The sequence below is a fragment of the Anabrus simplex genome, chromosome 7 (assembly GCF_040414725.1).
Source record: "Anabrus simplex isolate iqAnaSimp1 chromosome 7, ASM4041472v1, whole genome shotgun sequence".
NCBI lineage: Eukaryota > Metazoa > Arthropoda > Insecta > Orthoptera > Tettigoniidae > Anabrus > Anabrus simplex.
The window spans coordinates 110,205,590-110,219,437 of NC_090271.1; the positions used below are offsets into that span (position 1 = coordinate 110,205,590).

Here is a 13,848-nt window from a genome sequence, read left to right on the forward strand (position 1 = left end):
GCCGAGTGTTGGACAGTGGGAAAGAACTCGATTCTCTAAAGGGGCCAATGACTTTGAGCAGAAAAGATCCCCCATGGAGGAAATGCCACTGAAATCCAGCATGCAGCGGCTGTTCAAGGTTAGGTGTGGTCTCACTGAAACTTAGCAGTTAGGTGAAAATACCCTTGGGTGTGGCAAGCCCACCATCATAACCACCTACTGTATATGAAGCAGGAAAGTGGATGAAGACAAGAAGAGGGAAGACTTGGGAGAAAGGAGATGAGCTGCTCGACTAAGTGGTATATTACATGTGATAAAATTCATTTTTGGGTCCATATTGAAAATATTTGTATTAAAAACACTTGTATGTTTTATTATTCATCCACCTATTCAATACAATACAATTTTAAAAATGAGGACATTGTCCCTATCAAAATTGTTAACATGAAATTAATATATTAGATGGTACATGTTTCGCCTATCAATAGTAGGCATCATCAGCCACATTTTTCACCTTAGGATAGATCAGATCCCTGATTGGAAATAATTTATGAATGCTGTTAAAAACTATGTCGTTTAAAATGTATTGGAGATTGTTAAACAACTATTACAATATAAAATGTAGTATGCTGTTACTTGACAATATATGTGATAATATTGGAGTCTAAAAACATGATAATTATTTGATGATTATGACAGATTAAAAGATATTACAATAAAGATAAAAATCAGAAAACATTCCATTTAGTTGTCAGATGGCGTATTGTTAAAAACTTATGGAAAGTTGAGCAGTGGTAATGGTCATTGGTTCTTGAAGTTAATAAATATTGATTTTCATTTATTTGCTTATAAATTTTGAAGAATTTTTATATGGGGTGGTTCCTTTTGAGATAATAGTAGTTGGAAATGTTGGTGCCATAGGCTATATTGTAGTCTTTGTAGGCGTCATTAGACCATCTTCTTTGATGTGGTAAGAGTTTGTAATGGGTATGGCTCTTTGCTGTTGGGCGTGTTGAGGTGAGCGTATTAGTTGGAAGGGAACGTTGTTGTCATTCGGTGGATAGCCAAAGATACGATGAGTTCTGTAATTAAAGAGTTAATTTGAAAATTTAATGAATAACCATAATTGGAATTAAGGAGCTGAATAGTGGAAGTTAAATGAAGAGTGTTGACACTTACCCCTTCGACCGCTGAGATATTAGCTTACGTTGAGAGTTTTAGAGTAACTGGCAGTCGTCGAGCTCTTACTATGCGTGTTATATTTGTGAAGTTTTGGTGGAGGGGGTTGAGCTTGAGAAGGCGTCGCTGAGGGCTCATTTGCTGCGTGTGAGGAGGAGTTGTCGGCAGTGGAAGGAGGGGAGGGGTGTGTGTGTGTGTGTGTTGGATTGGTGGGCGTGTTTACTGATTTGGTGCTAAATATTTTGCAAAAATTATTCAGAAGAAATGGTTTTTGTAATAGAATTGAAATCTGTTCATAAAGAGGACTTTTGTTATCTATTACATCATTTAAGGTTTTGTCTTTGTTAAACTGTTGATCTAAGATGATGTATAAGTTTTCGTATTCTGTCATGAGCTTACCTTTTTCAATTCTTTTTAAAATTTGTAAATCCTGATCTATTGTAGTACATTTGTGACCTGTTTCTTTCATGTGGTTACTCATCGCAGAGAATTTATTATGTTTTTGGGCGTTATAATGTTCTGCATATCTAGTTGAAAAACAGCGGCCAGTTTGACCAACATAAGAAAAATTACATACTGAACATTTGAGTCTATATATACCCGAGCTTGAATATTTATTATTGGTTGAATTGTCTGAATTATGATTAAAAAATAAATTTCGATTTGTATTCTGCGTTGTGTAAGCAATTTTTACCTTGTGTTTTCTTAAAGGATTGGTGATTTGATGGATTTTTGGGTTGGTATATGTGAATTTCACGAATTTTGGTTTGTTGGGTTTTATTGGAGAAAGGTTTGTGGTTAATTTTAGTCTGACTTTATTAATTATTTTGTTGATCATATCTGGATTGAACCCGTTGAATCTGGCTGTTTCTTTTATGAAATCTAATTCTTTTTTTAGATTATTCAGTGAAAGAGGGATTTTTAATGCTCTGTATACTAAACTGTAATAAGTGGCTTGGTTATGGGAATTTGGGTGCAGAGATTCGTTTTTTATAGTTATTGCAGTAACTATACAAATACATCTGACAACTAAATGGAATGCGTTTTCTGATTTTTATCTTTATTGTAATATCTTTTAATATGTCATAATCGTCAAATAATTATCATGTTTTTAGTCTCCAATATTATCACAAATATTGTCAAGTAACAGCATACTCCATTTTATATTGTAATAGTTGTTTAATAATCTCCAATACATTTTAAACGACATAGTTTGTAACAGCATGCATAAATTATTTCCAATCAGGGACCTGATCTATCCTAAGGTGAAAAATGTGGCTGATGATGCCTACTATTGATAGGTGAAACATGTACCATCTAATATATTAATTTCATGTTAACAATTTTGATAAGGACAATGTCCTAATTTTAAAAATTGTATTGTATTGAATAGGTGGATGAATAATAAAACATACAAGTGTTATTTAATATAATAAGTGGTATGTTCCGAGCTGTCAGTGGAGAGATGGCGTGGGAGGACATCAGTAGACGAATAAGTTTGAGTGGTATCTTTAAAAGTAGGAAAGTTTTTTTTTTTTTTTTTTTTTTTTTTGCTAGGGGCTTTACGTCGCACCGACACAGATAGGTCTTATGGCGACGAAAAGTAGGAAAGATAAAGTTGGAATTCAAGAGGACGAATTGGGTTAAATATTCGTTTATAGGAAGGAGAGCTAGGGATTGGAATAACTTACCAAGGGAGATGTTCAATAAATTTCCAATTTCTTTGCAATCATTTAAGAAAAGGCTAGGAAAACAACAGATAGGGAATCTGCCACCTGGGTGACTGCCCTAAATGCAGATCTTGATTGATTGATTGATTGATTGATTGATTGATTGATTGATTGATTGATTGATTGATTGATTGATTGATTGATAAAGAAATCACTCTCTCTGGCCCTAATTTAATTTAATGTTATACATTTCTGCCTTTTTATTGATGTATGCATTATTATAACCATATTCTTTTGTGTTTGCCTAATGTAAATAATTCAGCTACCCTCTTGAAAGTTGATATTACTTCTTGGACTTCAGTGAAACTATGCTGTAATAATACACACAAACAAATATATTACATGTATGTATGCTGTAAGTCAATAAGAATACACAAAGGCTAAGTTTGCAAACCGACCAAAGTCAAGACAAGACAAGTTTAGGTTAGGTTGATAATGAAATTTCCTTCCATTTCAACTGAAGTAATGTTGCCTTCCTTCCTGGAGGAGTTCTTGCAGAATTCTTGCTTCTTATACATCCTAATTGCATTCTATACATACAAATTGGACGAAATAAGACCGTATGATTAAAATGCTGTGATCGTCATTTAACACCAACTACATTATTAAATGCATTATTAAAAAATGTTAACGATTCTACTTACCTAGCATTACTCATACAGGTTTATAATCCTACGGAAAATAAAATATGCCCTCTATTAAAAAAAACTTCAAAAATCATAATTCAAGGAAGAATCGAGAGGAAGAGAGATCTTGGGAGACTCTGCATATTTTGACTGGAGAACCTGAGACATTGGTTCAGACAAACAAGCATCTCATTATTCCATGCAGCTACCAACAAAACTATGATAGCCAGAATGATCACAGCGTCTGATGATAGGTGTGGTACTAGAAGTAAAGGAACGTCAAATGTGCAATATACATAATTAATTGAAGTCTATTTTCTTTTCTTGTGAATCTCTTCATTTACAATTGCCATAATTGCAACAGTGTAAAAATCCTATACTCTGTATGATTCCTTGCCCTCCACTTCTCCAGTCCATCGCTTTTGATGCTCTGTAAATAGTTCAACATTTTATAAGATTTCAGAAAATCAAGCAGGTTAACTTTTCTTTAGCTTCTTTTGAAAAATATATATTTTAAAATTGTTTGCTGAAACTGATTCCAGAATGTGATCTTTGCTTTGCAGACTTGTCGCCCCAAAACAGCAGGTAGTATCTGTCGTTCCGCTGATCATGAATGTGACCTGCCCGAGTTCTGCACTGGCCAATCAGAGTACTGTCCTAACGATGTTTATAAAATGGATGGTGAGAAATGTGATCGTGGTAAGGTAAGTTTTGCACCTATTTGATCCTTGTACCTACATCATATTTATTCCCTCATTATGTAATATCTTTTATTTGTTCAGTGACAGAGTGTGGGAATTAGTCATGAAAAACCCCAAAATATATATAACTTGAAAGAAAAGCATATTTAAAAAAAAGAAAGGGATAGACAAAATACTACTACTACTACTACTACTACTACTACTTGGAATACAAAATACATTCATGAATTCTTCTTTAAACAAAAACCAGAATTTTAACCAAGAAAAAGGATGTGTAGAATGGGAGTGAACAGAAGATACACAAACTGTTCCTTTGGCAGCATTCATATTGCCCTCCTACAGTGCAACGCCACTTTTAACACACCCCTGGCTACTAAGGAAGTACACTTGAAAACTGAATAACAGGTATTACCACCATTTGAAGCAACAACAGTTTGCGTCCTATTCAGCATGCTGGCAATTAAAGTGGCAAGATCGTTTTGTGATATAGCGTACCATTCTTGAAGAATTGCCTGCAGCTTGATCAAGGTATGAAAATTTTGTTGACACTCAATGTGCAAGCTGGTTCCACACCTGCTCAATGTTGGAGCTTTGTGCTGGCCAATCTAAAAGAGACAATTTTTGTCTTCATTTAGGAATATTAGGACTCAGTGAGCAGCATTGTGCATTAAAACAGATTTCTCTGATATAGGGAGTGAAAGGAATGATATGTTCAAGAAGAATCTCTTCTATGTACCAATGTGCATCTAACGCCCCGTTTTCAATGGGAACAAGCTTAGTCCGGGCATGAGAAGTGACGCCACACCCCCACCCCCCATACCATGACAGAACCTTCGCCACTGGACATTCTTGCTGAGAAGATACAGGTGGCATAATGCTCCCCAGGTTTCCTCCACACACTTTTCCTTCCATCTGCAGAGCTGAGGTTGAATCTGGATTCTTCAATGAAGAAGACATTGCTCCTGTGTTCAATTTTGATGTTCTTGAGCAAACTGAAAACAAGCTAACATGCTAACATTTCAAATGGGAGTCAGGAAGAGGTCTCATTGATGACAGATCTGTGCCTCTCTTAAGTTATCTTCACTGTCCACTCACTAATACTGACATTGCTCATTTCCTCCCAGGTGCCATCTAGCTTGTACAGCGGTAATGTGGCAATCTCTTAACAGCTCTAGAGTTAAAAATTGGTCATCTCTATTTGATCTAGACCTCGGATGACCTGATCCAGATCATCTATGAAAGGTGTTGCGTTCTTGATAATACCCTAGAGCTCGGTGCACACTTGTGGATGATGTTTCCACATTTGCAACATAACGGAAACTGCATCTATCATTGATTAATGCTACAGCTATTGCCCGTCTTCCAGACTCAAAATCATCTCAAAAGGCACTTTCATCTGCAGAACCTCATGAAACACTAAATGAAAGGTTCATAGAATGTGTATAAAAACTGTTAGACATGAGCTCAACAGTAGTCAAAAATAGAGGCATTGAAATAATGTAAAGCTCCTTCGGAGGAATTGGCACCAAAAAGTCATAATGTACAATTTCTATTCTTGCAAGGGTTTGACTCGTCTTCCTTTTGTAAACACTAAGCTTGTTGCCTCAACAAATGTGTAATGAATGATACTTTCAAAAATTATCAATATATAGTACATTCTGAGTATTATTTTAGTACATCAAATTTTGCATTTCTCTAAAAAAATCCTAGTGTTCATGCATTTTTTTGCACATCAGTGTATTATGTACTGTAAGTTATCTGAAGTCCCCTGTCCCCTGAAATTGCAGATTCAGCTCTGATATCTCGTCAGTAGTGCATGAAGTTTTCTTACAAGCTCTACTTCTTCCATTCACTTTGCGTTTACTTCTTCTACTTTGTTTAGCAGATGGTTACCTTGAACTGGGTTGGTAGATCCAGAGTGGGTCTCGGCCCATAAGTGGCTGCGGCTGGTCCGTGGTCCAACAGCTCTGCATTCTGACCAGCCAACTGAGCTGAGGAGGGGTGGGCACGGCTCTACCATGGCTCTATGCCTCTGCATTTGGGAGACGGGAAAGGGCTGGACCTCATGGCTGGCCCCAACCGTCGGCTGTCTTGAGAATAGTTTTCCGTGATTTTCCATTTTCCTGCACTAAGGCGAATGCCGGGACAGTTCCTAGTATAGCCCACGGCCGCCAACGCTCTCACCTTCTCCAAGCATCTCCTTCACCGTAACAAATCTCCCGGCCTGAGAGACGGCGTCACCGTCTAAGAGGCCCGCCTCCCCCTTCAGGGGAGGAATGAAAACATTTTAGTAGTAGTGTAGTTACCTTGAAGCCGGCCCCGTGGTGTAGGGGTAGCGTGCCTGCCTCTCACCCGGAGGCCCCGGGTTCGATTCCCGGCCAGGTCAGGGATTTTTACCTGGACCTGAGGGCTGGTTCGAGGTCCACTCAGCCTACGTGATTAGAATTGAGGAGCTATCTGACGGTGAGATAGCGGCCCCGGTCTAGAAAACCAAGAATAACGGCCGAGAGGATTCGTCGTGCTGACCCCACAACACCTCGTAATCTGCAGGCCTTCGGGCTGAGCAGCGGTCGCATGGTAGGCCATGGCCCTTCAAGGGCTGTAGTGCCATGGGGTTTGGTTTGGTTTTGGTAGTTACCTTGAACTGCGCATGTTAGATACAATGTAAGTCATATTTAGGTCTACAGAAGTAATATATAAAATGTAAAACACCTCTCGAAGCTTTACTTAACATTGAGTTGACATACCTTTTGTGAAATAGCCAGAACAATAACTTGTTAGTGAAAGATAGCCTAAAAATGCTGTAGCTAGGCACTCAGGGAGAATGTAAAGGCACCCGCATCATTGGGCAGCCACTTTCCCTACTCTCCCTCAATTGGGAGACCGGGGAAGGTTGAGTTCTCTCCACTTACTGTGGTGCTTTGGCAATAACAGAACACTATTTATTGCTAGGTTGTCTTTCACTAAACATATCCACTGCCAGTGCATTTCAGTAATAGGTACATTAAATTCAAGTAAGATACTTCACTTATTTCAACTGAACATTTTTGGCTTTAGTACTAAGAGAGGAAATCCTAAGGTATGTTATAATCATGTATGTTGTATGTTGGGTATTCAGCCCAAAGGCTGGTTTGATCCTATGCAGCTCCACCAACAGCTGTCATAAATAGCCTAGGCATCACTGAAGAGGCGTACTAGGGAAATGAGGAGTGAGGTAGTTTCCCGTTGCTTTCCTCACCGAGCCAGCCGTTGCTATTACATATCAGTCTGCCAAGCCCACTGAAATGCATGCACCAACAGACCCTATGAGCGATATTTTCACACCATTCATAACAGGGACTGGCTGCATAAGGAATGGTATAACTAGCATCACTCATACCTCAGTCACTTTCATATTGTCAAAGCCAAGGATGTGATTGAGACAGGTCAATGAAAGTAACAAATTTGATATAGCCTATACCAGAAGACATAGTGCACTGCAAACACTGCATCTCGCCAGCAAAGCCATGTTATAATCATAATATTCGTATATTTATATTTCTATTTATATAATATCTTGATTATGTCTAGTATACTAGGCATGATATTATTTTAGGTGTCCGACTCGTTGGCTGAATGGTCAGCGTACTGACCTTCGGTTCAGAGGGTCCCGGGTTTGATTCCCGGCCGGATCGGGGATTTTAACCTTAATTGGTTAATTCCAGTGGCACGGGGGCTGGGTGTATGTGTTGTCTTCATCATCATTTCATCCTCATCATGACGCGCAGGTCGCCTAAAGGCGTCAAATAGAAAGACCTGCACCTGGCCCGAACCTGTCCTGGGATATCCCGGCACTAAAAGCCATATGACATTTCATTTCATTATTTTAGGTTAATTGTATTTGTGAAATCTAACCAAGAGCCAAAATAATTTTCAATAGCTAATGCCCAATTCTACTCTCGGGTATAAGATGTATGTATTTCTTCCATGTCTGTGTTACATACCGGGATGAACCCAGGATCCACTGAATCAGAGACCATTACATTGGCCAAACAGGCAAGGAGCCAGACAAATCCATAAGATATGATGTCTATTATTTGCAGAAACATGAGATGCACTGAAGTTTTCTGTACTTTTTCTGTTATTATACATTTTACCTGTAAATCATAGGCATACCAGTATTACAGGATGACCGGGCGAGTTGGCCGTGCGTGTAGAGGCGCGCGGCTGTGAGCTTGCATCCGGGAGATCGTGGGTTCGAGCCCCACTGTCGGCAGCCCTGAAGATGGTTTTCCGTGGTTTCCCATTTTCACACCAGGCAAATGCTGGGGCTGTACCTTAATTAAGGCCATGGCCGCTTCCTTCCAACTCCTAGGCCTTTCCCATCCCATCGTCGCCATAAGACCTATCTGTGTCGGTGCGACGTAAAGCAAATAGCAAAAAAAAAAAAAAAAAAAAAAAAAAAGTATTACAGGATGGATGTAGGAGCACATGGTCAAAGTGAAGAGAACTCACTGGCATGCTATGTGATAAGAAAATACCTACAATATTCCAGTGATAAGAAAATACCAAGTATTAGAATTATTTATTTATCACAATTCTAATTACAAATGTGGAAAGTCTAGTAAAAGAGGGCAAACTCCAATGTTCTTTACATCCCTGGGTAGCGAATTCCATAGCTTTGCGGAGCACCAATAAAAACCCTTCTGGAAGTATAAGTACAGGCAAAGTGCAGAAAAAGAGTAACTTCACTTCACTTCTCTTCTGTTAGCAGTAAACAAGTGATTTCTGAAATGAATATTCTAGATGGTCCTTGGGAAATTCCAATTGGATAAAGTACAAAATAAAAAGGTCAGAGGGATGATGAAGTGGCCCCCTATTGAAGAAAAGATATTAGAGATCTTGTCTCTTCTGTTGCAATTAGCTTTCACATAAAAGATTCCAGAAGAACAATGTTGTTATCGTTATTGAATTGTTGGTTTCAGGCCTTCTGTTACCAGGGCTCTTGTCGCACACATTCAGACCAGTGTCGTCTCTTATGGGGTCCATCAGGCAAGAGTTCCGACATGCAATGCTACAACATGAACAACAAAGGGACAAGGCATGGAAACTGTGGCTACAATCGGCTTAATCAGTCCTTCCTAAAATGTACAGAAGAGTAAGTAAACTTTTCTTAACCCATTAGTGGCCAAGAATTCTTTAGTGTAATGATGCCCTATTTTTGTTATTGCTCCTAGATTATTCCAACATGCTCAAGAAATTTGTAGATATTAGTTTTCTGAATAATATATGATTTCATTAGTGTGCAATTTGATCAGAAATCTGCCACAGTTAAAAATATACTTGTTTTTATTGCTGTACTAGTGGAATACATTCTATTTCTGTAGAAGATTGAATTTTAAGTGCACATGCTGGGCTTTATTTTGTGGCAGGACTAACTATTTGCCCAATATTTTGGTTTTTGTGGTTAAAACATGTGCAAGTTCAACAAGTAGCTACATATTTATGTTCGCTATTTTGAAATGATCATTTATTGAAAAGTCAGAATAGGCATATAGTGATATAGCGATAGAAAAATGATTACGTGTACCAATCGCATATTTTTTCTCTCATACAAGCATAATAATAGTCAGGGGTGTAGTGGAGCCCAGGAGAGCGTGCCTGGGTACTTCCATGCAAAACACTGCCCGGTTACTATTTTCTGGGTATTAGCTTTGGTTAACCTGAATACTCTGTCATTTCTTTAATATAGCAATTCATTTGAGTTCCAAAGGACTCTTAATAAAGAAAACAAAAGTAGCATACATCATGTTAAGTAATTCTGTATGTGTAAGTATTATTATTATTGGGATTGCAAATAGCATTTACAAACCTTTGACCATGGCAATCGACATATCGTTGGCTGACTGAATACACGTGGCAGGCTCCTTTGTCTCAGAAGCGTCTCGATTGAGAGCTGATAACACTGCCTGGGGCCGAACCGGTCAGCTGGCTGACAAGGGTGCCAAGCATTTACAGCTGGCTGCATCAGCCTTCAGGTTGAAATAAGAAAGGAGAGGGCATGTGAAAAGCTAGAAAACAAATTGGCAATACTGTCAGTTCTCCCTCCAACATGAGTAAAGCGCATTCCATTTGTCATTCGTTCAGTTGTTCATTTCCTGGCGGGGTATCGTGTGCGACAGTCACAGCATACGTTTTCTTTCTTTCTTCAATATGAAGCGAGTTAAAGAACATCAAACAAGTATCTCCATTTTTTTAAATTTAAATATTGCAATTGGGATAGAGGTATAAACAAGACCACAACGGAAATTGAAAGTGATATAGTCCACAAATCCAATGATAATCGGTAAGTGAAAGTGATAACATTGACGATAAAATAAGAGGTGGCAATGAAAGTGAAAAGTGAATCAGGTACTGAAATATCGAATTGTATGGCTACAAATGATTATCCAGATGTGTGGATGGAGCAACAGTGGACTGACAGGCAAAATAGACATCTGTGGTTGGGGTGCAAAAGTGGATTTCTGGGTTGTAAATCGTTCGAAAAAGTAAAAACTCTTGGTGCTCATGTAAGCCAGGGCTTCAGTATAAATTCTGGATGGAGTAATTTCAGTGTGACTTATTCTTCAAACTCAGATAAGACTGTGAAATTGAAATTGTTGAGAAATAAAATTAGTTTTCATTAGTCGAGCGAAACTCATAAAAGAGTGGAAAAATTCTTGCATGGGGCAGAGAAGAATGTTTTAGGAAATGTTCTGTAAAGCACTATTCATAAATACAGCACAACTACACTTAAATTGTTTACTACTGCTTATTATCTAGCTCAAAACAACCGCCCATTTACTGGCCATGAAGATGTGATTCATTTGCAACAAATAAATGGTTTGGATATGGTTAATACTCTACACTCTAGATTCCCACCAGAATTATCAGCCACATTGCAAGTGAATTTAAGAAGAAATTAGCACAAGCAATTATTTGAGAAAATTGCAAAGTTTCTATCTTAATTGATGAGTCAACTAGTGTTAGTCAAGTCATGTTTAATCATCTATATTAGAACAGTTCTTGAAAATAAAGACATAACAACTGTTTGGACCTTGTCGAACTTGAAGTTCAAAAAGCAAAAAACTGTCTCTTTTGAACTGTTTAAATAATAATGGATTTCACAAAATATTTTTGAAATTATTTTTGTGTGTGTTCTACCAGTGATGGGGCAAACGTAATATTGGGTGTTAAGTCAGGTGTGGATGTGCTCTTAAAAGAGAGATTTCCTTGAATAAAAATCTGGCATTATTTTAACCGCCGAATTGAACTTGCAGTTAGAGTTGGAATTAATGATCAATCTACAATTAACCGCATGGAATTTTTCATTGGTAAAATTTATTCGCCACCAGCCACTAAAAACTGCATAGAATTGGAAAATGTAGCTGCAAATCACAATATGCAGATTAAGAAAATTGGGAGAATCTTTGGAGTGCGTTGGGTTGCTAGCAGCTTCAGGACTGTTGAGGCTATTTGGGAAAATTACAAAGCTTTGAATGAGAACTTTTTTCAGGCCTCCACTCATAGCAGCAGATAAACAACTGAGCAAACCCAATACAAGGGACTACTAAAAAGATTACAGACGACTGAATTTTCAGAGATCTAGCTTGTATGTTTGATGTACTGGATGACCTGTCATGTTTGTCCTCAAATCTTCAAGAACGAAGCTGCAACATGGCAAAAGCAGATTAGTCCGATTTTCAATTCAAGCAATTGGTGAAATACGAAGACACTCCAGAAAAAGTGACAAATATGAGGAAGCTGTGGAGTTGAGTTCTTTCAAAGGAGTTAACATAACTCCCAAAAACTGTCCCAGCTAAATAGAGCTCAGGTTTTCCAGCATCATTGATAATCTGAATTCAAGATATTTTTCATTTCAAGCATCAAATGTAAAAAGTGTCTCAAGCCCCGAACCATCAAATATTTACACAACCTTCATACAGGACATAAACATCCTCGATGCAAGTACATGGCCTGCCATTGCAAGACTTTGCAAAATAATGTACATGGACGACAAGCGAGTGGAATTTGCATTCCGAGAATTTATCAACAATGGAGGGATAGTTGTGCAGCTTAAAGTAGCTGAACTGCAGAGAGTAGTGAATGCTTTACCATGCAGTACCGCTGAGTGCGAGAGAGGATTCTTGGCAATGAACCACATATTGACAAATGGAAGAAACAGGATGACAATAGAGAATGTGTCTTCCCTGTTATTTATAAAAATTAATGGACCACTCTCTGGGGTTATGACAGCCTGCCCCATATGTCCATTCATGGGTATTGAGGTACCGTGGAGCTGACAGCACACAATCGCGTCACGTTCCAACATCAAGGTACTCTGAATCAACAGCGGACAAAGAGGGCCTATGGAAACTTTTAAGGGAAGATAATTTCCCGTTATTTAATGTATACAAATATATATGTATAGATTTAAATGTTCTATCTTATGTCATGCTGGTATTGAAAATACAAAACAAAAAGAGACCCAGAGGCACCGTACACTATTTACAAAAACATAGACCAATCCTTAAGCGCCTAGACGCTCCAACATCAAGGTACTTTGAATCAACAGCGGACAAAGAGGTGCTATGGAAACTTTTAAGGGAAGGTAATTTCCCGTTACTTAATGTATACAAATATATATGTATAGATTTAAATGTTCTATCTTATGTCATGCTGGTATTGAAAATACAAAACAAAAAGAGACCAAGAGGCACCGTACACTATTTACAAAAACATAGTCCATTCCTTAAGCGTCTAGAGGCTTTTATTTTTACCATTACACAGCTGGTAATACTAATGTAACAATGTTAGATGTGAATATGAAAGGAAAGAAAATTACAAACATGATTTGAAATAATTAAAAACAGTAAAAAAACTCAAATGTAATAAATATATTGGCCCCCTTTCATATTTCACCAACAAGAATCAAGGAACTAAATGAGTTCAGTGCTGAAGCAGTAATTATAGTTTCAGATACAACAAATATTGAAATTATAAAGCCTCAAAATATAGCTAAAATACAGAAGTTAACACGTTTGTTACAAATAAGTTTTAATGCCTGCTTCTTTAGAAGAGAGATGTACTTTCACTTCCCATGTCTATCTAACAGCATTTTAACTCTCACTCAACTTAGGGACACATGGACAGCAAGTAGCTTTCTTCTCCTCATCCACCAGTGATTCCTGTTGTATGTTCTTCTCAAAGCACGCTATAGGATCCAATAGTAGACATTTCTTGACCTCGCAGCTGATGGCAATAATGTCTGAATGTCTAGCTGAACCAGCTTTTGCGCCTACGAAAACCGCTATATGGTAATATTTTTGGAGAAATACTTACCCTCAGCACATATATTATGAAGAGCGTGACTTCCATCACAATTGTTGCACAATATTGAACCTTAGATGACAGAAAATTACCGGCCAATATTCTAAGCTAAAATATTTCATATAGTGAGTTTTGCAGGTGCAACAGGGATATACCTAACAAACTTCTTCATAGACTTCCCATTGTGCTTTGAATAGAACAGTCTCAATAAAAGAACACACCTCATAATGTATTTCTTTGTGATCCTTGCTTTGAAGAGCCTGGGTAGTGACATCACAAACCCAA

The 13,848-nt window shown here is 37.9% G+C and overlaps 1 protein-coding gene across 1 annotated transcript in view; it reads left to right on the forward strand.

The window, feature by feature from the left end:
* The window catches only part of LOC136877719 (uncharacterized), a 110,714-nt gene that overhangs the window by 43,776 nt on the left and 53,090 nt on the right, over positions 1 to 13,848 (forward strand). The window contains exons 11-12 of the mRNA XM_068228717.1: positions 4,078 to 4,218; positions 9,180 to 9,352. Of these exons, the coding sequence (XP_068084818.1) occupies positions 4,078 to 4,218; positions 9,180 to 9,352 (314 nt within the window). The remainder of the gene's footprint in view (positions 1 to 4,077; positions 4,219 to 9,179; positions 9,353 to 13,848) is intronic.